This window comes from Sinocyclocheilus rhinocerous, unplaced genomic scaffold, assembly GCF_001515625.1.
Source record: "Sinocyclocheilus rhinocerous isolate Xijiao unplaced genomic scaffold, SAMN03320098_v1.1 scaffold1488, whole genome shotgun sequence".
NCBI lineage: Eukaryota > Metazoa > Chordata > Actinopteri > Cypriniformes > Cyprinidae > Sinocyclocheilus > Sinocyclocheilus rhinocerous.
Window position 1 is genome coordinate 1,102,510 of NW_015633542.1, and position 27,877 is coordinate 1,130,386.

Here is a 27,877-nt window from a genome sequence, read left to right on the forward strand (position 1 = left end):
TTGTATTTAAACAGTTTTTTTTTTTTTATCTTTTAGGTGCCATGAACCCCCAAATATGATCTTCCTAACATTTAAAAGGCAGCTATATATTTTCATGTGTAAAAGACTTAATACTGTAAAAAGTTAATATTATAAATATGTGTAAAATATTTAGTTTATATTACATTACATCATTTTTTTCTACTCACAATAGTATTGTACTGTTAGATGTGTTATTATTTATATTTATTATTACTATGTATTATTTAAATCAAAATGTATTTATTATTTTTTATCAATTTATCAATTTTAAATGCATTTATTTATTTAAATAAAATTTTATTTAATTATGTTTTAATCTTTGAATCAATATGTGGTTTTATTCATTTATTTTAATCAAATGTTGTTTATTTATAATTTATTTAAAATCATTTATTTTTTTATTTTATTTTATTTTTTTATTTTAATCAAGTTTATTAATTTATAGCTTATTTATTTTCTTTCACTAAATGTTTCCATTGACTTTTTCCAGATTTTTCCATTTGATTTTACTGTGGCTACTGTTAAGAATAGTGATATTTTTGATTAATGCATGCACTTTTTATGCAGTTTTGCCTTCAGAATTATGAGTTTTATCAGCTGGACTATAAAACCACTTCAGAAAATCCCACACTGAAGAAGGTATCTGAGTCATTTAGGGACCAAAAACCACTTAGCAACCACCCAGAAGAGAACACCTTAGCAACCACATATCAACAGCCTGGCACAGTAACACTCAATATTTCCTTCAGAAAATGTAAAAGAACACTGTTCTTATGGTATTTACAGTAAAGTGAGTTTGTGAACGCTGCTCAGTTATTCAGTGCATGATTGAGTCACGGGGGATTCACTCAGATGCCCATTAAATCACATTTAATCAACTGTGTGAATTGAAAAGTGCTTTCACAAGCCCTTGAGATTGTGTGTGTGTGTGTGTGTGTGTGTGTGTGGTCGTCCTGTACCTTATAGTGTTGTCATCTGCTGTGGATCTGTCCAGCCTGCTGAACCGACTTTGCCTGTCTGACCTTTTTTGGTCGCTGGGATAATTGCATTTTATTTACGATGTCCTTGAACGGGGACGGGACGTATTTGAGTGTTTTTGGATGGCGCGTTGATGGACATGCACACGGACACACACTCACTCACCATTTATCCAGCTGGCAGACCTTTACTCACTGTGTGTTAGTAATTACTGACCATCCACACACACACACACTCACTTTCTCTCTCAATATCACATTGGCTCTTACTGATCTTTGAAAGCCCTTGAAATGAGTGCTACACACAGCAAACACAATGACAGTGAATGTTTATTGGCGGAGAGAAGGGTCATGTGTTCATACTGATTTACAGTCGTGTTGATCACAGGGTTTAAACTGCTCTGCTACACCGTATGTGACTCACTGCGATGTCATGATATATATTATAAAAGTAACTGGATATTTATTTTTTCTGAAGTAAATGTGAGTGGTGTTTGCTCATGCAAATCTCCATGCTGCTAGCGTTCTGTATGATTGATAAGGTGTTCTGTGTGGTTGCTAGTGTGTTCTGATTCTGAATAGTTTATAATGTGTTCTTTGTGGTTGCTAGGGTGTTCTGAATAGTTGCTAGGGTGTTCATGGTGGTTGCTAGGGTGTTCTGGTTGGTTGCCAGGATGTTCTGAATGGTTGCTAGGGTGTTGTAAGTGGTTATGATGTTCTGAATGGTTTATAGGGTGTTCTTTGTGGTTGCTAGTGTGTTCTGAATAGTTGCTAGGGTGTTCGGGTGGTTGATGGGGTATTCTGGTTGGTTGCTAGGGTGTTCTGAATGGTTGCTAGGGTGTTCTAGTTGCTAGGGTGTTCTGTGTGGTTACTAGGATGTTCTGAGTGGTTGCTAAGGTGTTCCAAGCAGTTGTTAGGGTGTTCTTGATCTCAGGTGAAAAATCTCTGTAATATTCTGGTTTTTAGGTATGACTCTGGTCCACTTTTTTATTGTCCAAGAGCATCTGATGACTGAATAAAGTAACAGCTCACAATCGCATTCATGTCTGGAGCACAGGAGATTTACAGTGTTCCCAGACATCTTGACCAATGACTTTCCATTTCTATAATTTGTGATTACAGGACAAGGATTTTTAAAAATCATTTTATTGATATAGCACTTACAGTTTTTTACGATTGCTTACACACTAAAATTTAACTTTTCCAACAATTAGCAAAACCTTACACTCAAGGAGCAAAACACAAGGCTAGATTTGCACAACTGTAAGCACATTGTCAGCTTCACACTATTTGCAAAACATTACACACAGTGATGTGCAAAACACCAATGTGTCATTCCACCGCTCTGCTTTGGTCCAGAACTGGTTTCGACACCATCCACAGTTGACAGTAATATACCTTCCACCATACTCTCCGTTTCTAAACCCTATCGAAGAGTTAGCCATTTCTAGCCTATTACATCTTTTAGAATGGAGCATAACATAAGATCTATTCAGACTATATACATATATATATTAAATATATATTTCTGTGAATTCTTTTATTTGTTATGCATCAATATTATCCTGGTTTGGGGATCAAGTTTAATATTCCATGATATTTCCAGGTTTTTCATGGTCTCACTATCTTTCTCTCTCTTTTCATCAGAACATCAACAGTTGCATTATTGCTTTTACAGTCGAGAGATCAGAGCATGTGTTATGTTTGCTGAACAATGAAATGAAAACATGAACCTGATCAACGGAACAGATCTAATCAGATATTGACGTTGTACTAATAGACTGCTGTGTGTGTGTGTGTGTGTGTGTGTGTGTGTGTGTGTGTGTGTGTGTGTGTCTCGACAGGCTCCGCGGATGGGAACGCTGATGGGTGTCTACCTGCCCTGCCTGCAGAACATCCTGGGCGTGATTCTGTTTCTCAGGATGACCTGGATGGTAGGCATCGGCGGCGTCATCGAGGCCTTCATCATCGTGCTCATGTGCTGCTCCACGGTCAGTCACACACCATGCAATAGAAATCTGAGATGAAAATGGACTTAACTTTGAAACATCTAAATGGTCTTTAAATTAAGCTTCATTTTTGTTATGCAAAACATAATTAATATAGTAATTAGTTATTTTTATTCATATTTTGAATTAGCTTTTGTTTTTATAGTTTTCATTTTAATTTTATTTTTATTTTAAGTAATTTTGTTATGTACCAGTTTGTCATTTTTATTAGTGTTTTTTTATATATATATTTCTAAATTTCTAAGTTTAATGTATTTTTATTTCAGTTTTAGTTTTATTTCAGTTAGAAATTTTTGTATTTTTTACTTATTTTTATTTCATACTATAACTATTATGAAAAACATTAGCTATTCCGTAATGTTTTTTAATTAGCTTTTATTTTTATATTTTCAGTTTTATTTTAATTTTACTTTAATTTTTAGTAATTTTATTTGCCAGTCTGTCATTTTTATTAGTTTTTGTTTTTAAAAAATATTTCTAAATAGTTTTTTTTCCAGCTTTAGTTAGTACTTTTTAGTTTTATTTCAGTGTCTAGTACTTCAACTTCAACTTATTTTGAAATTTTGGTTTGTTTTTTTAGTTTGTAATCTAATATTTATATTTTATTTTATTTCAGCTTCATGTCAATTAACAACATGTTTTTAATAGTTTTAGTTAGCAATAACAATACTGCTTTTGATTCTGGGTTGCATTGTTCTTAACAGGTTTAGTGAGATTCGCCCTATAAATTGACAGATTATTTTCAACTTGAATATTTTCAGCCTCTATAAATCATTGCAAAATATACATTGAACAATTAAGATATCACTCTGCCACATGCACACAGCTGATGCAAGCGTCTAATTAGCATTGATTTTGATTTTGCATGCAATCTCATTCTGAAAGACCCGCTGATTAACATGCATGTGTTTCATCTGTGTGCAGGCCTCCTGCTGCACATATGTACATGTCACCAAGCAAACATGCACTTCAGCATACTTGCTCATTAGTGTGATTTGTATGTTTGCATGTGCAACCTTACATTCTCCAGAGCGCATGTAAGTGCTATTATTACCATGAGCTCAGGCATCTCACTATTTTCTGTTTCTTCATCTCTCTTTCTCACATACACATGCTCTGGTTGAGTTTGGAATAGCATACTACAATACTACTCTCGTAGTGTGAGATGCATTAAAATAGCCAATTAACTCACATCCACATTGAGGTTAAATCACATGCCGATCTTAAAGGAATACTCCACCCAAAAACAAATATTTGCTAAAAAAATTACTCACCCTCAGGCCATCCAAGATGTAGATTAGTTTGTTTCTTCATGGGAACAGATTTGGAGAAATTTAACATTACATCACTTTCTCATCAATGGATCCTCTGCAGTGAATGGGTGCCGTCAGAATGAGAGTCCAAACAGCTGATAAAAACATCACAATAATCCACACCACTCCAGTCCATCAGTTAACATCTGGAGAAGACAAAAACACTGCAGCTAAAAGCACCTCGTCTATATGTCGTCCTGTTGCAGGTGATCGCTAAACATAGAAAAGCTGCTGGTATTTAGGTCAGCATGCTGTTTTATCTGAATACACTGCGTGCGTTGACATGCATAGTGTTTTCTGATTATGTCTAATAAGCTGACAGCAGTTAATAAGCTGTATTTATGATCAGGGCTTATATAATGTGCTCACTAAATGTGTGTAAATCTCTCTAGATTTGATGTCAAGAGTGGAGAAGAATATAATCATTTCAAAATGTCATAAACAGTTTTGATAGGTTTGATAGTTTTAGCATTTCGTTTCGCATGCACACACACCGATGCGCAGAACACCTCGTAGAGTGTCACCCAGTTGTTATTATAGGCCATCTTTCTTTCCCAGTGTCTCTCTAGTTGCTCTAGTGACATTTTTAGTCTTGTTTTAAAGGATTTCATTGCCTCAGGTATGTTTAGATCACATGTTTGAAGGACATAAAATATGAAAGTAGCTAAAAAAAAACAATATGATCAGATTTTTTAAGACTATTAAGGTTTTTTGTTTGTTTTTTTGCACTGCATTGCTTTATTTTCATGACATTTAAAGGGATGGTTCACCCAAAAATTTAAATTCTGTATATAAAATATAATTTAAACCTCATGTCATTCCAAACCTGTATGAGTTTCTTTCTTCTGTTGAACATATACAAAGATATTTTGAAGACAGTTGGTAACAAAATAGTCGACGGTAGCCATTGACTTCCACAGTATGGAGAAAAAAAAATACTATAAAAGTTAATGGCTACCATCAGATGTTTTACTTCTGTTTTTGTTCTTTCCATTATTCTTAGGGCTCACAAAACAATTTTTTGTAAGCATAAATTAAATGCAGTACAACAAATACTAGCATGAAAATGGCTTAGTTTTCATGAAAATGTCACCATTCGAAGTATCAAATTGGTCTTTATGTTTTAGTCTTTATGTCTTTATCTTTTTTATTAATATTTTAAATTAGCTTTTATTTTTATATTTTCAGTTTGTTCATTTAAATTTTTAGTAATTTTATTATGTGCTTTTATAAGTTTTACTTGTTTAGTTTTTTTTATATTTCTAAATATTTGTTTATTTTTATTTCAGTTTTAATTCAGTTAGTAATTTTGCTCTTTCGATTTAAACGAGTTCAAAAAATGTGTTTATATTTTCAGTCTATTTTTTTGTTTGTTTGTTTGTTTTGTTTTATTTCAGCTTTATTTCAATGAACAAAATATTTTAAATAATTTTAGTTAATGACACTTTTGATACTGGGTTGCACTGCTCTTAACAGGTTTAGTGAGATTCATAACATACGTGATATAACGTGCAGAAAATCATAAAATGCAACAGGCAGATAAATTGACCGCAACATTGATGTAAAAACCTGAAAACCTGAAGTTTCTTATTTAAAACTCAAGTACATTATGTGAAAAGCCACAGCCATCAGAGACACTCAGAGATAATGAAGGCTTTACAGAATCCTTCAAATCAAAGTTAAAACGGCCTCAAAGACGTTTCTGCAGATGTGCATGAAAACATGACTAGATGACGTTTGCGTGCATCTCAATGACTTCCAGTCCATCTGAGCAAACGCCTTTGAAAACTGTGTGTGTGATTTATCTGCCTGTCCACACCGTCAGCAGAATTGACAGCGGTTCAGGGTGGCGCGAGCAACACCTCAACAGCCGCCTGCGCTTTCTGAATGAGCGCATATATGCATCATAATTAGAAGTAGCGAGATGCTATCGATGTCATCTGAAACTACCATCTCATTGCCAGGCGCCTGTCGCTTGCTTTTCATCGAGTTCGTTCTCTCATGGCAACAGATGGAGAGGAGGAGAGAACGCTGATTCTTTCATCCATCACAGAGATGAAGACGCTCGCGTCTTTAAGACAGACTGAAGCTGTTAGAAATGCAGAAATGATTCATTAAAGGACAAGCAACAGCATTGATCCACTTTCAAATAGTCGGCAGGCACAGAAATACTGACAGGCGGATGACAGACAGTGCTTTGGTTATTTATGGATCGTGACGAAATGATCGAATTATTCATGGGAATGTATTAATACATGAATATGAATTGACTGTTGTGTATTGAGTGATGTAGATGAAATCAAATTAACACTTAACACTGAAACAGTGGCTCCTTTCCAAATCCTAACGAGAATTGGACAAATTCTAAGGCCGTCAAGACAAGGCAATCCCAGAATGCATTGCTCAATCGCAATCAAACATGGCAGCCAAAACGAGAGAAGTGTTGATTATACAACCATATGAGGTTCCATTTCCACACTCAGATCTTTGTGCAAAAGGAAAATGCACTAAAAGTGCATAAATGACAGTAAATACATTTATAATGTTACAAAAGTAATCTTGATGGTTAAAGTTGTTATGTAGGAGAAATAATTCACGCAGTGGATCGGAAATGATTTTGCTTTGCAGTTTTGTATTCATGTGTAAGCGTCTGTCACATCTCTCTGACAGTGGCGTATGTGTTCACACATTTTCAAGGCAATCAGCCTCAAGACGTCTTGTGCGTTATAGTGATTTTAACAGAATTAAAGGGTGTTTATAGGCAAATAATGAGAAACACAAAAAACAGGTTCGTCTGAAAACGATACTTCCACCTAGTAATATAGAGTAGAATCTTTCTCTCTCTCTTTCTCTATTGATTGAGACACTCCTTTGTTTCTGTCTGTATGTTCCATGTCACTTTCTAAAGAAGCGTCAGTCTGACGGCATCAGCTCGTTCCCTTTCCTCCAAAATAGATGCATTTGCATTTCTGGAGACAGCTCAGTGCAGGTTTAAAGATGGCTTTAATCTCCAGTACGTTTTACAATTGCTTTGGCTCAGTGCAGCGCTATAAGGAGACATTTCATCCTTTAAGGAGACAGAAGAGGTTTTGAGATCAGATTTATTCTGGTACTTTCAGTTCTACTAAATTGCTTTAATCAAGGCGATCTGACACAACTATAGATCAACACTAAACACCTTCCTGCTTTCACAGTCTACCACTTTGCTGTTTAAAAGATCTGTCTATCTATCTATCTACAGGTGCATCTCAATAAATTAGAATGATGCACCTGTATATAGCTATCTATCTATCGTCCGTCCACCCATCCATCCATCCCTCCATCCAAGTGAATCAGATGTTGATTCGCTGAATCAATCAGAGTAGTTAGTTGATTCAGTGAAGGATTCATCAGACTGACTTTTAATTTCTTTGAGTCTTTTTGAATGATTCATTTAAAAGAACCTGTTATTGGGAATCATTTCCTCACGAATCAGAATGTCTGCCTGTCTATCATCCATCCATCCATCCATCCGTCAATCTTATGCCAAAGTAATGAAACCTACAGTTCAGTAAGTAAATCAGATGTTGATTCACTGAATCAGAGTAGTTCACTCAGTGAAGGATTCATCAGACTGATTCAAACTGTTAACTTCTGTGAGTCTTTTTTGAAAGACTCACTTTGCGTATGAATCGGAATGTTTGTTTTTACTTTTCAGGACAAAACATTTTCTTTCATTATTTTATGCACAATCTCAGAAATCATGATGCACTGCATCATTTTCTAGTATCAGAATCAAATTTTTGTTGGTTGTTTGGTGCTATTGTTATACTGATGTATCATCCTGGCGTTATTTTTCTTTCTAATGAATTTAAAATGTTCTTATTCAACTAATCAACACATATTTTCTCTCCTTCGGTGTGTTTTCTTCTAGACTATGCTCACTGCCATCTCCATGAGTGCTATTGCCACAAACGGCGTAGTGCCAGGTGAGCAAGCCCCTGCTAGAGCTTAACATGTGCATGTGGGTCGTCTTGGCAACAGGAAGCGGTCACCGTAGCAACAATAACTAGCAATGAGCAGACAACAATATCCTCAAAGCTGTATTTACGTATTCATAATTGGCTGAGCGTGTCCTGTCCTAATGACCGACTCGATCTCATCTCCTGATTGGAGGAGAGCCGAGGTGAGGTGAAATTGCCGGGTTCGGTTCCCATCCGTTGTTCATCAGCAATAGGCTGCTATTATCTCTATAGTGCTAAAAGACACTTTATAAGCATGCTTAATATTTTCCAAGAAACAGGAAGTTGTAATTGTGGGTTGTATTGTGCTATTTTTCTGAGCTGTCAAAATCAGAATGCTTTGTTAATATCCCAGCAGATCATAACTTCCTCAAATTAAAGTTTCCTGAAAGGGTTTTCTGTTTGCATCAACAGCTGGAGGCGCCTATTACATGATCTCTCGCTCTCTGGGCCCTGAGTTCGGTGGAGCTGTAGGCATCTGCTTCTACTTGGGCACCACCTTTGCTGGAGCCATGTACATCCTGGGCTGCATCGAGATCCTGCTGGTGAGATAAACAGCCTGTGTGTTTTATGAGTGTGTCAATCAGTGGCTTGCAGGTTTTTTTTTTTTACAATTGCTAAGCATTGTTGGGGGTAATGCAAGTTATGTAATCAGATTACTTTTTTTCAAGTAACACATTAGCTCCTTATTAGAGGCCTGACCTAAATGCAATATGTCAAGATCATCTCCGGGTCATAATTCAGTAGAATTTCAATTATTTTCAAGTTGATATGATATGATATGATATGATATGATATGATAGATGAGAGATGAGATATGATGTGATATGATTATTCCGCTTTATAAAAAAAGCATATCCTAAATCAAAATGTATGTTTAATTGGGGCCTAAAAAATTATGACAAATATAATTTATTTTCTTTCTTTTTTTCAGGTCATTTTCAGATGACCCAGACATGTTTTCATAAGATTCACCCATTTTTGCCATTAAATAAATATGCAGGGTTGCTAATGGATATACAAACAATATTCAATATATTTTCAATTTTAAGTCATATAAACCATATAGTAGTTTAAAAATTATATATTAATGACATTTTTATTTAGATTTTCATAAATGTTGAAATATTTTTTTTATTATTATTATTTGTTGTTATTTTTTTTTTATTTTTTTTTTATTATTATTATTATTATTATTGTTTTTAATCAACCAGTGGTGTTCCCTCAGGATTCAGTGCTCTTCACAGACTGTGTGATCTGCATGAAGGAAGCAAATAAGTGTTGCTGAATTGATGAAACACACACACACATATCTGATCAGCTAGTCGCTATGGTGACCTGTTCGTTTTTATAATATCTGCCGGGTTACACAATATGGCTTTAATCTCAAAGCGCCAGCTCACTTTAAATAGACGTCTTAGTGTCCTTCTGAACTGTAGGCTGGATAAAACTCTCGCTCAAATCAGCATGCTGCGTACCCGCCGATCTCCGAGTCTGGGGAAGATTTTGCACAGACAATGGGAGCTAAGCCAATGTTCCCCCGGAAGAAAGAATTAACCCAGAAGTCAGACAGACTCGAGCCCCCGACCAGCAATATGAAAGAAAATACATGAGCAGCCGAAAACACGAGACGAGCGAGGCTCCGAGGACACGGTAGCGCTCATCAGCGGCGCAATTAAACGCAGAGTCTGCATAATTACTTAATTACTCACTCTAACAGGTGGAGAGGAAAGCAGAACAAGAGAATAATAACAAGAGAAGAAATGAAATAAACTTTTTAAAAAATGCATCTAGATACATATGATTTCAGTGTTTTTGCATAACATCCTGACTACTAAAACGTCTTAATCTAGTTGATTTTTGAAGGCAGTTTAGAACGGGTCCTTCGCTGCCAGTAATGTTGTGTTCATGCATTTCTTTGGTTGATTTAAAGAATAAAAGTCTTTTGATAAAATTGTTTCAGTTCAGCCTCATGTCATTCCAAATACGTATTTGTGGAGAACAGAAGGAGAAGTTTAGCTGAATGTCCAGGCTGCACAAAATAATACAGTTACCAGTGCGCCGAAAAGATCACAAAAAGACATAAAGCATCATAAAAGTAGTCCATACTTATGCTTTATATTAAAATGTCTTCTGAAGCCATGCTGAATGATTTGTGAGAGAAACTGGTCAAAATGTATTCTTTTATTCAAGTTAAATTACCCTTTCATCTAGACCAAACCAGAAATGTGTTTCTTTTAAAGGTATAGTCAGTTTCGGTTCCCATTGACTTCCATTGTTTGTTTGTTTTTGTCCATACCATGGAAGTCAATGGTAATCAAAACTGTTTGGTTACCAACATTCTTCAAAATGCATAATTTTCAAATTATGACAACTATCCCTTTAACTCATATTATATTAAATATTATTTAGACAAAATATGAAGCAATATCAAAAAATAATAAATAATTAAAATAGATTGCTAAATATGAATGTATTTCAATACTTTGGGTAAAAACAGGTTTACTTGCAAAAACTTTACAAAAAACATTATAACGTTGAAAAAAAATGATTAGCTATTCTAATCTTTTTTTAAACAAAGCAAAATCATGATCCTTCCAAGTACTGCATGTACTGTGCTGCACCAAGTTTAATATGCAGAAGCATGAATGAGATTTGACAGCTATGCTGGAGGGCAAGTTGTATGGACTACTTTTATGATGCTTCATTTATTCAGTTATTCATGGTGCTCCTGAACACAGTATGCTTTCATTGTATGGAAAAGTGCAGTGTGAACAGTCAAAATGGTCCTTTCATGGAGAGACACAAGAATGAGTAATGAGACATAATTATGCGTTAAAAAACTGCCAAGTTTTTTCAAATTGCCAAGGACCAAAACTCTTCACACAGTGAGCACAACAGCAGTCTATGCAGTCATTGCTTTGGCACAAAAGGCATTCATTGACTACTCTGATATCAGATATCAAATTCCATTAATTCTTTTTTTTTTTAACTGTTTTGTAAGCTTAAGTTCTAAAAGAAAAGACAAAACTGAGTAAGACAGAAATTTGCTACATTTCTACAGCAATACAATACTGGAACATTGTAAATCTTTAAAAAAACATTAAATACTTTCAAAACAATTGGATGTAGCTGAACACCTACACAGGTGTCAGTCTTTCAATTTCATTATCATCTATACATCAGAGGAAACTAATTTTGCACTGTAATGTAAACATGGACCATGTAACAAATACTGCAGTGAATTCTGACATTTTTTATAATTTTACGAAAGAAAATAATGTGTAATGCTACCTGTTATTAATGTTTTTTCATTGATTTATAAGGGACAGTGTGTTTGTTGGGTGACTGTAATATTATATTATATCATATCATATCATATCATATTATATTATATTATATTTTTTGGGGTGAATTATGACTCAGACATGATCTTGACAGATTGCATAAGATTCCTAATAATTTCTCACTTTTATCCTTCTTATAAAGGGAAAATCCTTAAACAGATTAATGAATGATGCAATATATTGTGCTTAGAGCAGTGAAACGGACCACAGGCACCCAAAAGTTTATGGCATTGAATATAATTTAGGTCAGGCCTCTAATAAGGACTAATGGCAGGCCATTTGCAGTATTAATTCCACGCTTGACTAGTTCAATTAGCGCTAAGAACTGAACTCACACTAGTCTGTTTTACCGCCTGTGTCATTGTGAATCTCACTCATCTCTCATTATTTTGTCCCTCTTTGTCTGTTTGCTCTTCTTTGGCTCTTTTTTGTAGTTTTAGGCTTCTTTTTAGATTCATCTTGTTTGTTTGATGAGGTTTGTTTTTATCAATTGTACACTCTTTTTCTGATATTCTGACCTTTAACCCTCTCCAATCTTGTTTCTGTATTATGTTTGAGTGTGCAGTTTCTGTTATAAACATTAGTCTAAGGGCCCTATCATACACCCGGCGCAAGTGTTTTTGCTAGTTTCAGCCCGACGCAGTTCTCATTTTCCCGTCCTGCGCCGCGTTGTTTAAATAGCAAATGCATTTGCGCCCATTTGTGCACCCATGGGCGTGCTGGTCGGAAAAAGAGGTGTGTTCAGGCGCATTGTTGGCGCGTTGCTATTTTGAGGAACTGAAAATAGACTGCGCCATAGACCTCAAACTCAAACCTGGTCTTAAGTCTGGCACAATATTTTTTCTTTGTTATTTAAAGAGCGCGTTAGTAATATGCGCTTATAGACGGGTGTACAACACGCGTACACTTTGCTTATTACACACACAGGGACGCGCAGCAGCACACAAACATTTTAAAAAATTTAATTCCGCCATGTAAATAGCGAACCCGCCATGGTGCGAGCGCAATTGGCTTTTAAAGGGGATGGGAGATGAGACTCTGATTGGTTTTTTGCACGTTACGCCCAAAACAAACCCATTACTCATTAAGAGAATAGAGACAACCCTTTTAGACCACTCGCCGGGCGCGCCGACCGTTTTCCCGTCATTAAACTAACAAAAGTGGATTCGGACACACCCTGAGTGCACCTGCGCCGTGTGTTTTAGACCAGGCACTTAGATCGTTAAAATAGGGCTCAAAGCCTTTAAGTCTTCACCAGCAAGTTTGTTAGAAAGATTGATGTGAAACATAGTTCATTTGGTTATTGTATGGATTGAAATAAAGGTAAACTGAATCAGTTTGGTAGGAAAAGCACAGGTATATAGTATATATTTCTAATTTAATCAATTTATAATGGCAGAAGGCGTTTGGCATCAGTAATTTTAAGTTATTTTATCACAGAATATTGATTGGCAGACCTAATTATTTTTCTTTTTGGTTCCCTTTTATCCTTTCAATTAATTTTTCCTCCTTGCACCTTATTTTCCCCTCCTATCTCAGGTGTACATCGTACCACAAGCGGCTGTTTTTAAGATGGAGGGTCTGGAGGGAGCCGAGGCCGAGGCCGCCATGCTGAACAACATGCGTGTTTACGGCACGCTGGTGCTCAGCTTCATGGCCATTGTGGTGTTTGTAGGAGTGAAGTACGTGAACAAGCTGGCACTGGTCTTCCTCGCCTGTGTCATCTGCTCGATCCTCGCCGTCTACGCTGGAGTGATCAAAACCGCCTTCGAGCCTCCGGTCTTCCCGTATGTGCCTCAGCAATATTACAGTCACACACACCAGGACCAGAAACATACTCTACGCTAACCAGGGTTCCCACGGGTCCTTGAAATCCTGGAAAGTTTGTGAATCTGAAAAAATAAATTTCAAGGCCCTGGAAAGTTTTTGAAAATAAACATACATAGATACAGGTCCTTGAAAGTGCTTGAACTTATTTTGTGCAAGTTTTCTGGAAAAAATTCCATATTATTTCCTCTGGTCCGCTAATGTGTTATTTCGCCAACACTTCGTGGCCTATGCATACTAGCTTGCTTGATTTATGTTAGTTATGCGCATAAGTTACATTAAGTGTTTCCCGCGTTAGGTACTTTGTGTTGTATGTTGCCATGACGTTCACGCGCGCACGAAACTACTACGATGGTACCTCAACGTTTCAAAGACACACCATGAAATTAATGTTGAATTGCTTTGCTTGTTAAGATAATGTAAACCCATGAGGCAAGAAAAACTTAAAAGCATATTCATATATTTTAAAACTTCTGGCTACATGAGCCTAAGCTCTATTCAATAAAACCCATGCAAAAGTTAATATCAGATCATTTTAGAATACAGCATAGGATGTACTGAATATTCTTCAGTTTTATGCAAAACAGAAATACGACAAATAGAATATCAGATCTCTGTCATATGGCCAAAAATACGTAAATGCAACACAAAAAATGCTTTTTTGTATAGTTGTGTTTGACACATGAAAACTGTAACAATGTATCTTACAAGGAAACACGATGTAACCTTGCTCTCACTTGAAATGTGTCCCCACATTATGTCCTTGAATTTGAGGGTATTGGACCTGGAAAGTCCTTGAAAGCTCATTGAATTTTAAGTTACCCAAGGTATGGGAACCCTGAAGCTGTCATTTTTTTGTTGTTTAGAAATGATTTTGTTTGAAATGATTTCCACAGAGTGTGTGTGCTGGGAAACCGGACTCTGGTTTGGAAAGGCTTCGATGTGTGTGCGAAGGTCATCGAGAGAGAAAACGCCACGGTCACCACCAAACTCTGGCGGCTCTTCTGCGACTCTGAGTTCCTGAACGCCACCTGCGACAGCTATTTCACCAACAACAACATCACGGAAATACAGGGAATCCCCGGAATCATGAGTGGTATCCTGCGCGGTAAATACAGCCACAAAATGACATTCTATATACTGCATATACAGTGTATATATATATATATATATATATACTGTATATATATTATTATTAAGAAATAAATTAACACTTTTATTCAGCAAGAATGCATTGCAAATAGAATAAAAGTGACATTTATAATGTTACAAAATATTTATTTTCAAATAAATGCTGTTCTTTTGAACTTTCTATTCATCAAAGACTCAACAGTTTTCAACATTCACAATCAGAAATCTTTCTTGAGCTGTAAATCAGCATATTAGAATGATTTCTGAAGGAACTTCAGCTTTGATCACAGAAATAAATTACATTTTAAAATACTTTCAAATAGAAAAGAGTTATTTCAAATTATAAGAATGTTTCACAATATTACAGTTTTTAATAAATGCAGCCATACGGCAAAAAAATTTTTTTTTTTCAAATGTGTTTTTAAATATATTTCGTAATGTACACAAAAAAATGGCCTAAAATATATTTGCTTAAAATATTTTTCAAAATATATGTATGTAAATTCATTTTCTACCAAAGTATTTTTTGGTCATTGCTGAAAATATATTTTAAAAATATAAATGTATTTTTTTAAAGCATTTAAAATATGTATTTTACCCTCCATAATATTTCAGTCCAAGAAAACACATTCACATATGTCACATTTGAAGAAAATCTTTTTGTTGCCTATACCAGTGTTTCCCAACCGGGGTGCCGCGTGTCGAGAGCAGGGGTGCCGTGTAAAAAATCATTTTTTAATATTTTTAAATTGCTAAAATGTTCAAAAAAGCATCTATTATATAATATCCATTTCTGATGTCGCCAATAATTAGAGATGCACCGAAATTTCGGCTGCCGAATTAGTGCACCGATCAGGTTTCACTTTCACGTGGTGTGACGCTCTGCGTATTATCCCGCTCTATGCGTGTCCGCTCCGCTCAGTCGCTCCACTCGTATACCATTCATTGCCACCATTGATGGACAACTTTTTTTAATAATATAAAAAATATCTGTATGACATATTCTGCAGTTCTTCCCTGTTGTACCGAATATCTATACTTTTCAAATTATCATATCGAAGTTAGAAATTCAAATATTGTGTCAAAATTAATTTTGTAGGGTGCCACAAGTTTGTTAAAATTTCCAAAGGGTGCCGCGACTGAAAAAAGGTTGGGAAACACTGGCTTATAACACATGTGAACATATAACACATTTGAATAAACAATGAATACATATAAAATGTAGGCTGCTGTGAGATCGGAAATGTATTTTCTTGCCCCTGAAATAGAATTTGAAATATATTTTGGTATGTGAACATTGAAAGTAGAAATATTTTCAATTCAAACATGGTTTACAACATATATTTAGCATGTATTAAAAAAAAAAAAAATCCATATTGGTTGATGAGCATAAGAAACATCTTTCACAAACATTAAAAATCTTACCGACCCCAAACAGAAGATATTCACTTTTATTGAGCTTTTGTATAATATAATTGTATAGTATAAAATATAATTTTTTCAAATACAAACTTTTCCTCTGTGTCAGCTAACCATTGCTATTTATATTGCTCATATTTAGTGATCTGAACAAGCCTCTATGCCTCTATTTCTCATATTCGCTCTCTTTGTTTCCCTGTTTCTCTCTCTCTCTCTCTCTTCCAGATAATCTCTTTGGGAATTATATGGATAAGGGAGCGTTTATTGAGAAGCTGGGATTACCCTCCGTGGATGAACCCGATTCCATACCGACCAACACCAACCGCTACGTGCTTGCCGACATCACCAGCTTCTTTACCATGCTGGTGGGCATCTACTTCCCCTCCGTGACAGGTAAAGTCTTCTCTTGACAGCCCTGATCTCAGCCATCATTTCTGATTATGAAAATTAACCTTGTGGATCAGAATGCATAAGAATAATCTACGTTCTTAAAAATAAAGGTTCCAAAAGCAATGTCAAAGAAGAACCATTTTCCTCACGAATCCTCTTTACAACCACTTTGTTAAATATAAAGAACATTTTAATAATCAAAAGAACCTTTTTTCCACTGTAGTAAACCTTTTGTGCAATGGAAAGGTTTCATGAATGTTAAAATGGAACTATAAATGCCAAAAATGAACCTTTCTTTTTAAGACTGTATAAAGAATTCCACATTTTAGAATACAAGTAAACTCATCAAAACTAGGAAATAACCCAAATGGAAGTACGGGAATGATGTAGTGAGCAAACATTGTAGCCATTCTATGGTCTGTCTTGTTTTGAACAGGTATCATGGCTGGATCAAACCGATCCGGTGATTTGCGGGATGCCCAGAAGTCCATTCCCATCGGCACCATCCTGGCCATCACCACCACCTCCATCATCTGTATCTTCTCAGATAGAAACACACACAGCGCTCCACCTGCTGGACACAGTCTGATATAACACCCTACCAGCCATACAGTTTATGATATTAGTGATCAAATATCAAATGACTCATTTTAGTGATTCAATCGAATCAATTTTCAAAGAGTCTCTTGCAAAATGAGGTTAGTAGTTGGTAAGTTTTTGAACCAGTTCATTGGAACGAACTGCCCAAATGTCTTCTCAATTCTAATAATAAGCCTAGGAATCATTCCATGGAGAAGCTAAAAGACTTGAAAACACTCAAACCTACTGATAGAGTAAATGTTTAACAAAAAATTAAAAAAAACGTTCTTTAACTGAAATATTCAGACATGTCTAGTGTGCTTCTGTTTGGTTCCTGCATCGAGGGAACGGTGCTGAGGGATAAGTATGTTATGTGTTTAAAATGTCTCTTGTAACTTATAAATATGTATAAATATGTCAAGTGATTTAGTGCATGAAACAATACACTAGCATTTAAATGTTTAGGGTTGGTTCGATTATTAATGTTTTTTAAAAGACGTCTCTTATTCTCACCAAGGCTGCGTTTATTTGATCAAAAATACAGTAAAAACAGTAATATTGTGAAATATTATTACAGTTTATAGTTACTGTTTTTTATTTGAATATATTGTAAAATGTAATTTATTTCTGTGATGCAAAGCTGAATTCACTCCAGTCTTCAGTGTCGCATGATCCTTCAGAAATCATTCTGATATGCTGATTTGCTGCTCAAGAGACATTTCTGATTATTAGCAATGATGAAAACAGTTTTGCTGCGCAACATTTTTGTGGAAATCATAGTTTTTTTTTTCATTCTTCAGGATTCTTTGATGAACAGAAAGTTGAAAAGAACAGCATTTATTTGAAATAGAAATCGTTTGTAACATTATAAATGTCTTTACTGTCATTTTCGATCAATTTAATGCTTCCTTGTTGAATAAAACCTCAAACTTGTGAGAGGTAGCATAATTCTTTGTGTATGTTTGTGCATTTCAGGTTTGGTGAAGCGGTCAGGGGTAATCTGGTGATCGGGACACTGGCGTGGCCGTCGCCCTGGGTCATCGTCTTCGGTTCCTTCTTCTCCACCTGCGGTGCGGGGCTTCAGAGCTTGACGGGCGCTCCGCGTCTCATGCAGGCCATTGCACGAGACGGCATCGTGCCGTTCCTCAGGGTGAGTGTGCACACATGATGAGTGTTTAGTCTTTGACTTTCAGCATAAAGTCAGAATCACATTGCAGCTAACTCATGCCAAGAGCTGCCAGCACTGACCTTGTTTTTAGCTGTTCATGAACGTGTGTGTGTGTGTGTGTGTGTGTGTGTGTGTTGCAGGTGTTTGGTCATGGAAAAGCAAACGGGGAGCCCACCTGGGCATTGCTCCTGACCGCATGTATCTGTGAGAGTGGGATTCTCATCGCTTCTCTGGATAACGTCGCTCCGATTCTCTCCATGTAAGAGGCCATACAGATATACAGCAGCATTAGAAAGTGTTTGCACATTTAAGTCACACATAAAAATGACTGAATGTCATTGCATTAGGTAATACAAATTTACATCAATCCACCAGTGTTGTTATTATTAACTAAAATTAAAACTAAAACCTTTTTAATGAAAATAAAGCTGAAATAATATATATATATATATACAGTGGGTACGGAAAGTATTCAGATGGCTGCAATATAACAAAGAGTGAAAAATTTAAGGGGGTCTGAATACTTTCCGTACCCACTGTATATATAAATATTACATGAAAACCTAAACTTAAAAGACTTAAATGGAAAAGTTGCCTTGTCAGATATCTGGAATAAAGTATGTTGAAGAATATGTTGGAGTAAAATAAGATAAAGAACTAAAATTGCTCAAACTGAAATAAAGACTGAATTAAAATAGAAATTAAAGGTAAATAGAAATTTAAAAAAAACAAACACATAAACAATAACTGAAATGTAAACTAATATAACTGTTAACTATTAATACAATTATGTCATATAAAACTATTTTTTTTATATTACTAAAACTAAGAACGAAATAAAAAATAAATTAAAGGTAAATAGAAATATTAAAACACACACATATATAACAAAAATAAATAACAGAAATGTAAAACTTGAAATTAAAATCAAAACTATCAATAATATTAATTAACTATTAATATAATTATGTTGTATATATATATGACATTTATATTAATATATTTAACAAACATAACTAATATTTAACAGAATTAATAAAACAAACTAAATAGAAAATGGAAAATATGAAAATAAAAGCTAATTCAAAATATGATTAAATACTATAATAGTATATAAATAATATTAAAATATTTATTTCAATTAACCAAACTGATTTTTAATAGTTTAAGCTTTAGTTTTAGTTAACATTAATACTTCATTAAAAAAAAAATTTAAATCTTTTTTCATCTTTTAGTACGGAGCCCTTTTTTTTTTTTTTTTTTTTTTGCTTGAAAAGTGTGTTTGGACATTTTTTTAAATAAATGTTATTTAGTTCAGTATTTTTAACAATCACTTTTTAACACAATTACATTCAGACATTTTAAGTGTGGTTTAAGGGTCCAATCATTTGAGACATAATCCCGGGTATCCGTTTCTGTTTATTGACATTATTGTGTTTGTTTCTCTCGTGTGGCTGCAGGTTTTTCCTCATGTGCTACATGTTTGTGAATCTGGCCTGTGCTGTTCAAACTCTGCTCAGAACGCCCAACTGGAGGCCGCGGTTCAAGTTCTACCACTGGTGAGCTTCAGAGCATCGCGTCTTGCCCTTTGCTGTGGCTTTATTCGTATTTGTACACTAATGTTTGCTTCCTGTTTTCCAACAGGACTCTATCCTTCCTTGGCATGAGCCTCTGTCTCTCGCTCATGTTCATCTGTTCTTGGTACTACGCCATCGTTGCCATGGGAATCGCCGGCTGTATCTACAAGTATATCGAGTTCCGAGGGTAAGTGGATTGTGACCCGGAGTCGGGGCGCAAAACCAAGACGATGGATTAGAATTGAGTTTTAGGCGTTTGACCTGTCAGGATCCCTCGTAATCCGACGGGCCAAGAACAGCTGAAATCTGCTCCAGGGTTTGATTAGTTTAGTGCCTTTCCTTTGGAAACAAACTGCTGAACAGTGACCCGCGTCTGTCGCCGGAAATTAAAGAGGAGGAGAAAAGTGGCGGCAGGATTATGGAGTCTGAGGCTGTGTGCGGATTTGAATACTTACTGCATACTGCGCAGTATATACTGTATACTTAAAAACAGAAGCAATTTAAATAGCAGTATGCATATGTCATAGTCATCATTTTAAACAAATATTAGTCAAAAAAATTGTCAAAATGCAAAGTCAGATTGTGTGCATTGCATTGTGGGATACAGTACCCAGCACAAGGTGCTTTGTTGTATAATGTGCATGTTGCCAGATGTACTAGGTCATCAAGGAATTGCATGCGATCTGAAATATAGCATGCAACACAATATACATACAATATACTACAGGCAAAAGCACGAGCAGCAACGGAAAACAAAAAATGTAAGCGTCAAATCAGACTAGCCGTTATTTATGATACTGACCATTTATTTCATACTTGCCATTTCAACATTAAATAAAAAGACTTTACGGATAAACCTACATGTTCGGCCAGTTTTCATTATCAGTAGCTCCAATTTACAGGGATCATGTGGAGTTTTATATGGCAGTATGCTTTAAAGTCCGAAAAAAATAGCAGGATATTTGTTAATTTCCTCAGTAAATCTGTATCCACAGCTAGAGCAAACATCTATGCTTCATGTACAAAGACTTCATCCAATATACTTGTGCATCTGATTTCATCTTACGTGTGAATTATTTGGTTTTATTTGAAAAACAGGAGCATGCTGACTTGGCATGCTCTGATGTGAATTTCCGGGTTCAACAGCTCTCATAAGTAATAAATAACGTGATATGCAGCCAATGTTAACTTTATTATAAGAAAACACACACACAAATACTTTTATCCCTGTTTGCGTCTACAAGGCATCTGTTACACACTTGGTATGGAGAGTGGACACCCACCGGCAGAAACATAAATCGGTGCTTATGACTGTGGATATATATGCAGTAATTTGTTAGAATGGCATTCTGAACATAAACAGAGTGTGTGAAAAAGACATGTGTGTGTGTGTGTGTGTGTTTCTGTGCTGACAGGGCGGAAAAGGAATGGGGTGATGGAATAAGAGGTCTGTCTCTCAGCGCGGCCCGGTTCGCCCTTATGAGGCTGGAAGAGGGACCACCGCACACCAAGAACTGGAGGTGAGTGCAAATATGTACAGATTACATATATATAATTTTATTAGAAATACTGTATATAATTGTATAATTTATATATTTATATTACTAGTTTGTGTGTGTGTGTGTGTGTGTGTGTGCATGTTTATGTGGTTTATGAGGACACAAATTTGTATAATGACATGGGTATGACATAGGTATTACATATAAAATTAAATTAAATCAAATAAAAAATATTAAATCAAAAGCTAAACTTTAAAAAAAAACGTAAATGGAAATGTTTCCTTGTCAGCTAACTGGAATAAAATATGTTGAAAAATATGTTGAGTAAAATAAGTTGAAGAACTAAAATGAGTAAAACAAAGACTGAAATAAAAATTAATTAAAGCTAAATATAAATAAAAAACAAAAATTACTAAAATGTTAAAAACTAAACTTAAAATCAAAACTGTTAATATAACTATTAATTAAAGGGATACCCAAAAATGAAAATTCTGTCATTAATTACTCACCCTCATGTCGTTTCAAACCCGTAAGACCTTCGTTCATCTTCGGAACACAAATTAAGATATGTTTGATGGAATCTGAGAGCTGTCTGACCCTCCCATAGACAGCAACACAACTGAAACGTTCCCAGGCCCAGAAAGGTAGTAAGAACATCGTTACAATAGTCTATGTGACATCAGTGGCTCAACCGTAACGTTATGAAGTTACGAGAATACTTTCTGTGCGCAAAGAAAACAAAAAATAATGACTTTGTTCAACAATTCTTCTTTACTAGATTTATATTTATACATATTTATGCTGAATTTGAAAAGTACAGTATTTATATTATTAACCTTATTGTGCATGTGTAATCTTCTTTAAATTTTGACCACTACACTCTCCTGCATTTGGTTCTCCTCAGACCTCAGATATTAGTCCTGGTCAGCATGGATTCTGAGCTGAATGTGGAGCAGCCGCGTTTGCTGTCTCTGACCAATCAGCTGAAGGCTGGGAAGGGTCTGACCATCGTGGGCACAGCACTGGAGGGAACTTACCTGGAAAACCATCCTCAAGGACAGCAGGCCGAACAGGTGACATTCACACAAACACAGACACAACAAGGCTAGTCAGATATCCACTACTTAGACAGCATACTGTAAGGGAAACTTTCATTGAACGAGCCGTATAACATCAACTCTGCAATGGATATTAATATCCAAAATATAGTGAAAACACTATTAATTAGCACAGTAACAAGATCGGCAGTTTAAGACATTAACTTGTAAGCACAAAACACAAGATACTTCTCTTTTCAATATAAATATGCCCTACAATACGTTGAAACTTAATTGTGATATTTACTTGGGTAAACTTTGTTTTGTGTCTCAAAGTCTCTGAGGAAGCTCATGGAGGCGGAGAAGGTGAAGGGTTTCTGTCAGGTGGTCATCTCTTCTAACATGAGGGACGCCACGTCACATTTGGTCCAGGCCGGAGGTTTGGGAGGTCTTCTACACAACACCGTACTGGCCTGCTGGCCGCGCAACTGGAAACAGGCCGAGGATCATCAGAGCTGGAGAAACTTCATTGGTGAGAGACATTTCTTCCAATTCACTCTTATTTAAAGGTTCTGTATTGCACTGATGATTGATGATGATTAACAACCATTGAACCTTTCCTCATAAGGTTTTCAAATAAGCCTGAAAGACTTGATTAGTTGGATCGTTCTATTTATTTATTTACCAATCACCAATCTTGAAAAATAACTTTGATAATTGTGAAATATAAATCAAATATAATTGTGAGATATAAATTCACAATTGTGAGAAAAAAGTCAGAATTGTGAGATAAAATGTCACAATTGCATTTTTTTTATTCTGTGGCAGAAAAACAATGCAAAATAATAAACTCTGAGAATTCTGAGGGGGGAAAAATGTGAGGTATAAAAAATATCACAAACAGAATTGTGTTACAATTGTGTTGACATCTTACAATTCTGACTTTTTTCTCAGTTTATTCCTCACAATTCTGAGTTTATATCCTGCAATTCTGGGAGAAAAAAGTCAGAATTGCAAGATCTAAACTGTTTTATTCAGTTATTCTTACAACTATGTCAATACGCATATTTAAAAGTATACATTTATTTATATTACTACATCCGAAATAGATTCACATTTACATAAATTAATTCTAATTTTTATTTTAAGCTATTGTTTTAATTATATTATTCAATTATTCCTATAATTATAAGTCACTATACATGTATTCCTAAATATATTTCTATTTATTTTCTCTTGGTCTTATTGTACACAATTAATCTATTTAAAGTTTTGACCAGCATTTACATAACTTTCCTATTTACTCTTGGATCAGCGATGGAAAAATACTCTTCATAGTTCTTTGTAGAATTAAATATAAATCCAAAGAATTAAATACAATTAATAATATTTAATTAAACATTTTTTGAATATATTTTGCTACATATAATTAAATATTTTTACTGAAAAAAATTATTTGTATTTGGAACTTAAAGGATACAAGCTGAAAACCTAGATTATGCATAAGAAATGAATGATAAGTCTGAAATCAGTGCAAAAACAGCTTCACATTATGAAACACCAACAAAAAAAAGTCTCAAATCAGTAAAAATAATACATTCGTGAGCGTAAGTAATAAATATAACCGTGCCTTCATTACAGAGCTGGTAAGAGAAACCACCGCTGCCAGTAAAGCCCTGCTGGTGCCCAAGAACATCTCTGCCTTCCCGTCAAACGGAGAGCGCTTCACAGAGGGTCACATTGATGTGTGGTGGATCGTACATGATGGAGGCATGCTGATGCTGCTACCGTTCCTCCTCCGCCAGCACAAGGTATGTGCTTTAACTCTTCATTTCTATCAGAATGACGCATAGTTAAGTGACTGCAGCTCACATGTTGATATCTGGGGATGATGTTCTGTAGGTTTGGAGGAAGTGCAAGATGCGCATCTTCACTGTGGCCCAGATGGATGATAACAGCATCCAGATGAAGAAGGATCTGACAACCTTCCTGTATCACCTGCGCATAGACGCCGCAGTGGAGGTGGTGGAGATGGTAATGCACACACTCTCACCGTTGTACTTGTACTACTCGTGCTCAAAAGCAGTTTTGAGAGAGGAACAGGATGACATTTAAGTTGAAAAGTTGAACATCTTACAGGGTTCATGAGAAATGAAGGTGAGCAGATGGAGATCAGAAATTAACTTGGGTTGTATATTTAATATTTGTGATCCTGGAGCACAAAAGCAGTCTTAAGTCGCTGGGGTATATTTATTTGTAGCAATAGCCAAAAATATATTGTATGGGTCATAATTATCAATTTTTCTTTTATGCCAAAAATCATTAGGATATTAAGTAACGATCATGTTCCATTAAGATATTTTGTAAATTTCCTACCGTAGATATATCAAAGCATCATTTTTGATTAGTAATATGCATTGCTACGAACTTCATCTGGACAACTTTAAAGGCGATTTTCTCAATATTTAGATTTTTTTGCACCCTCAGATTCCAGATTTTCAAATAGTTGTATCTCGGCCAAATATTATGTTTTGTTCCTATCCTAACAAACCATACATCAATGAAAAGCTTATTTGTTCAGCTTTCAGATGATGTATAAATCTAAATTTTGACACTTAAGACTGGTTTTGTGGTCCAGGGTCACATTTAAATAAATATTTAAAAAGTTGGGCATCCATCTTTGAGAATTCAAAAATCTATATTTGAATTGCATGTGTTTAATCAAAAAACATGCCACAATGTGAGGAAATAAATCATAAATATTTTTAAATACTTAAATACATTTTGTATTAGTCTTTGTTGAGCTGCATAGGCTTAAAAGTTATTTGTGTGTGAAAATACAAAAGATGGTGATTTTTTTTCCTTTGTCTGCAAATTCACTTTGTTAGTGCTACAGTATTATTGTATAGAAGAAAAAAAAACATGAATCAAGGTAGGATTATAGAATCTAGGTTTTTCCATGCTGTCTGAAAGGACGATGAAAGAGAATAGATGAAACAAACTCATGAAGTGCTCTGTTCTTGAAGGTGTACATTCCTGGCACAAGACAGACCTTGAGATACTGAAACACACACAGTGATGAATGTAAGGCCAATTTCAGTATGGCAAGAATTCAAACAAGGTGAAACACTGCTAAGGTGCAACTGAGGGAGCAAGACAATTAATTGCATAATTATACTGCTTTCAGTGCTAAAGTTTTCATTATTATTATTAATAAAATATACTGTTGACAAAAAAACGCTCCTAGATTAACAATAGTCTGTTTCTAGAAGAAGGAAAATATAGAAATGTTTTAATTAACTTCCCCTAACATTCTATACATATGAGATTATATAGCCTATAATCACAACATAAACTTCATCAGCATAAAATAATGCAAATGCACACGTTGCATGATAGTCAAGTTACCTTTAGCGCTTTAAACAATACATATTGTTTCAGAGCAGCTTAAAAGTAATAAAAAGAAAATGATGTAAACTTCATAAAATATGAGACAAATTCAAATTCTGATGCAAAGCAGCTCTACAAAGACAACAGAGTCATTATTTAGCTTAAGTCAGTTCAGTGTTGATTCGGTTCAGTTCAATAACTGTGAAGTTCATCAATTATGAAATGAGTTCAATTCTCTTGACAGAAGCTCTACAGAAGACAATAGTGTTATTCAGCTTGAGTCAGTTCAGTGTTGATTCAAATCAGTTCAGAAACTGTGTCCGTTTTGCTAAATGCATCAATTATGAAATGAAGTTGAATCAGCTATAAAGCAGCTCTGCAACCCATTGTAACACACCTAAGGATAAAAAACATGGTTTTCACATGTTGTTTTTGTTGTAATTTTTGATATGAGTAAATTAAGACAAAAAAATTTGGTTTAATTGTGCATTTTCTCATTAACCAAAATATTAATTATTGACTAAAATTTAATGACATTTTAGTCAAAGTGACTAACATAATGAATATGAAATGAAGAAATATTGGATTAATAAATTTAAAGGATATTTTCGTCAAAAGTCAAACACTATGACAAATTTAAAAATAATAATAAATTAATTAAAAAAAATTAAAAATGAGCGCTGTCAGCCAATGGCTGACAACTGATGTATCCGATTGATTCATCTTCACCAACACCACCAGGTTTTAGTGCTCCCCCACCTCCAAAACCCCAATTTAACCCTCCAGTATAAACTTGCAATATTTCTCCAACGTAACAGAAAGCCATTTCAGAACATGAAGATGCAGAAGTATAATCCTGTAGTCTAATGCTTATACTTCTGTCACAGTAGTGCTGAGGTTCATGTCCACTCTTTCATCTCACCACGGACACGTTTTATATCACAACAGCTTCAAGCGTATGTTCTCTTTGAGACGAACCAGCAATTTTTCTCTTTCTACATCATTTCACGCCAATAGTAAGATCAAGGTTACTGGTAAAAGTTCTCCTTTGCCACAGTAAACTGGGAGATGACACAGCAACGTTTTGCTCCTAGCATACCACTTTAAAGCCGGACACTGAAGGGGATAATAGAATCACAGGCAGAGAGAGATTAGAGTACAAAGCGCAGGAGTGAGTGTGATAACCAAGACAGACTCCAGCACTTATTTACTTTCAGCCTTAAATCACATGTTTCATTCACCCTTTCTAGCACATACTGGAGAGCATATACTGGAGACCTTCACCTGTTCGTGACAGAAGCAGCAGCAATAGCAGGTTCCTGAAAGATTTGTTTGTTTGAATCAGATCTTTAAAATAATTATTTGATCTGGCTCGCAAAACCAGTCTGGACTGCATTTCCTAAAAGCGTTGGGAGCCTAAGTTGATCAAGACCACTGAAGGCAATGGTTTCTACTTTCTGCTTATGCTTACAATGCTGGAAACTCAGCCCTGAACAATTCATTCACAAATAATCAGGCTGATTCTTTGCTCTGACTCAGTAACTGTTATCATTAAATAGAACTTATCAGGACACCATATTGAATTGAAAACGAGGCTGTGAGGGATAGACTTACAGTCTTTGCAATGGCACGCACTGTATACTGTAAGGGTCCTAGATCATGTCATTTTCATAACTCGACTTTCAAAACTGTTTTATGGAATTTTTGTCTACTGAAAGTAATTTTTTTTATCTGAACAATCGGTTCTGCACAATGTTAAACAACAGTACAATCCATCGAATCCTAACAAACCATACATCAATGAAAAGCTTATTTGTTCAGCTTTCAGATGATGTATAAATCTAAATTTTGACACTTAAGACTGGTTTTGTGGTCCAGGGTCACATTTAAATAAATATTTAAAAAGTTGGGCAAAAACTGATGCTGTTTGTAAACATGTAGTGTAACATTTTATAATATTTGCCATAATTGTTCAAAATATTAAATCCAATTTATTTCAGTTTATTCATTTAAAATGTTTGACAACAATGGAGTCTAAATATTGGCCAAAAAGTTACTCAAAAATAATATTTATTTGGATGTTTGGACACATAGATTTTATATTAAATGAATAAATATATTATTTATAATATAGTATAATATATTTATAATATATAATTTTTTATTTAAATTTTTTTTTAAATATTTAGTAA

At 35.0% G+C, this 27,877-nt stretch overlaps 1 protein-coding gene across 4 annotated transcripts in view; it reads left to right on the forward strand.

Moving 5' to 3' along the window:
- The window catches only part of slc12a5a (solute carrier family 12 member 5a), a 101,186-nt gene that overhangs the window by 66,655 nt on the left and 6,654 nt on the right, over nt 1–27,877 (forward strand). For all 4 annotated transcript variants that reach the window (XM_016557941.1, XM_016557940.1, XM_016557942.1 and 1 more), the window contains 17 exons: nt 2,843–2,989; nt 8,234–8,288; nt 8,736–8,866; nt 13,208–13,455; nt 14,392–14,603; nt 16,271–16,438; nt 16,872–16,970; nt 17,321–17,378; nt 17,990–18,164; nt 18,323–18,441; nt 19,643–19,741; nt 19,827–19,946; nt 21,175–21,279; nt 22,163–22,331; nt 22,632–22,827; nt 23,937–24,106; nt 24,198–24,329. In XM_016557941.1, coding sequence (XP_016413427.1) covers nt 2,843–2,989; nt 8,234–8,288; nt 8,736–8,866; nt 13,208–13,455; nt 14,392–14,603; nt 16,271–16,438; nt 16,872–16,970; nt 17,321–17,378; nt 17,990–18,164; nt 18,323–18,441; nt 19,643–19,741; nt 19,827–19,946; nt 21,175–21,279; nt 22,163–22,331; nt 22,632–22,827; nt 23,937–24,106; nt 24,198–24,329 — 2,403 coding nt within the window. The remainder of the gene's footprint in view (nt 1–2,842; nt 2,990–8,233; nt 8,289–8,735; nt 8,867–13,207; nt 13,456–14,391; nt 14,604–16,270; nt 16,439–16,871; nt 16,971–17,320; nt 17,379–17,989; nt 18,165–18,322; nt 18,442–19,642; nt 19,742–19,826; nt 19,947–21,174; nt 21,280–22,162; nt 22,332–22,631; nt 22,828–23,936; nt 24,107–24,197; nt 24,330–27,877) is intronic.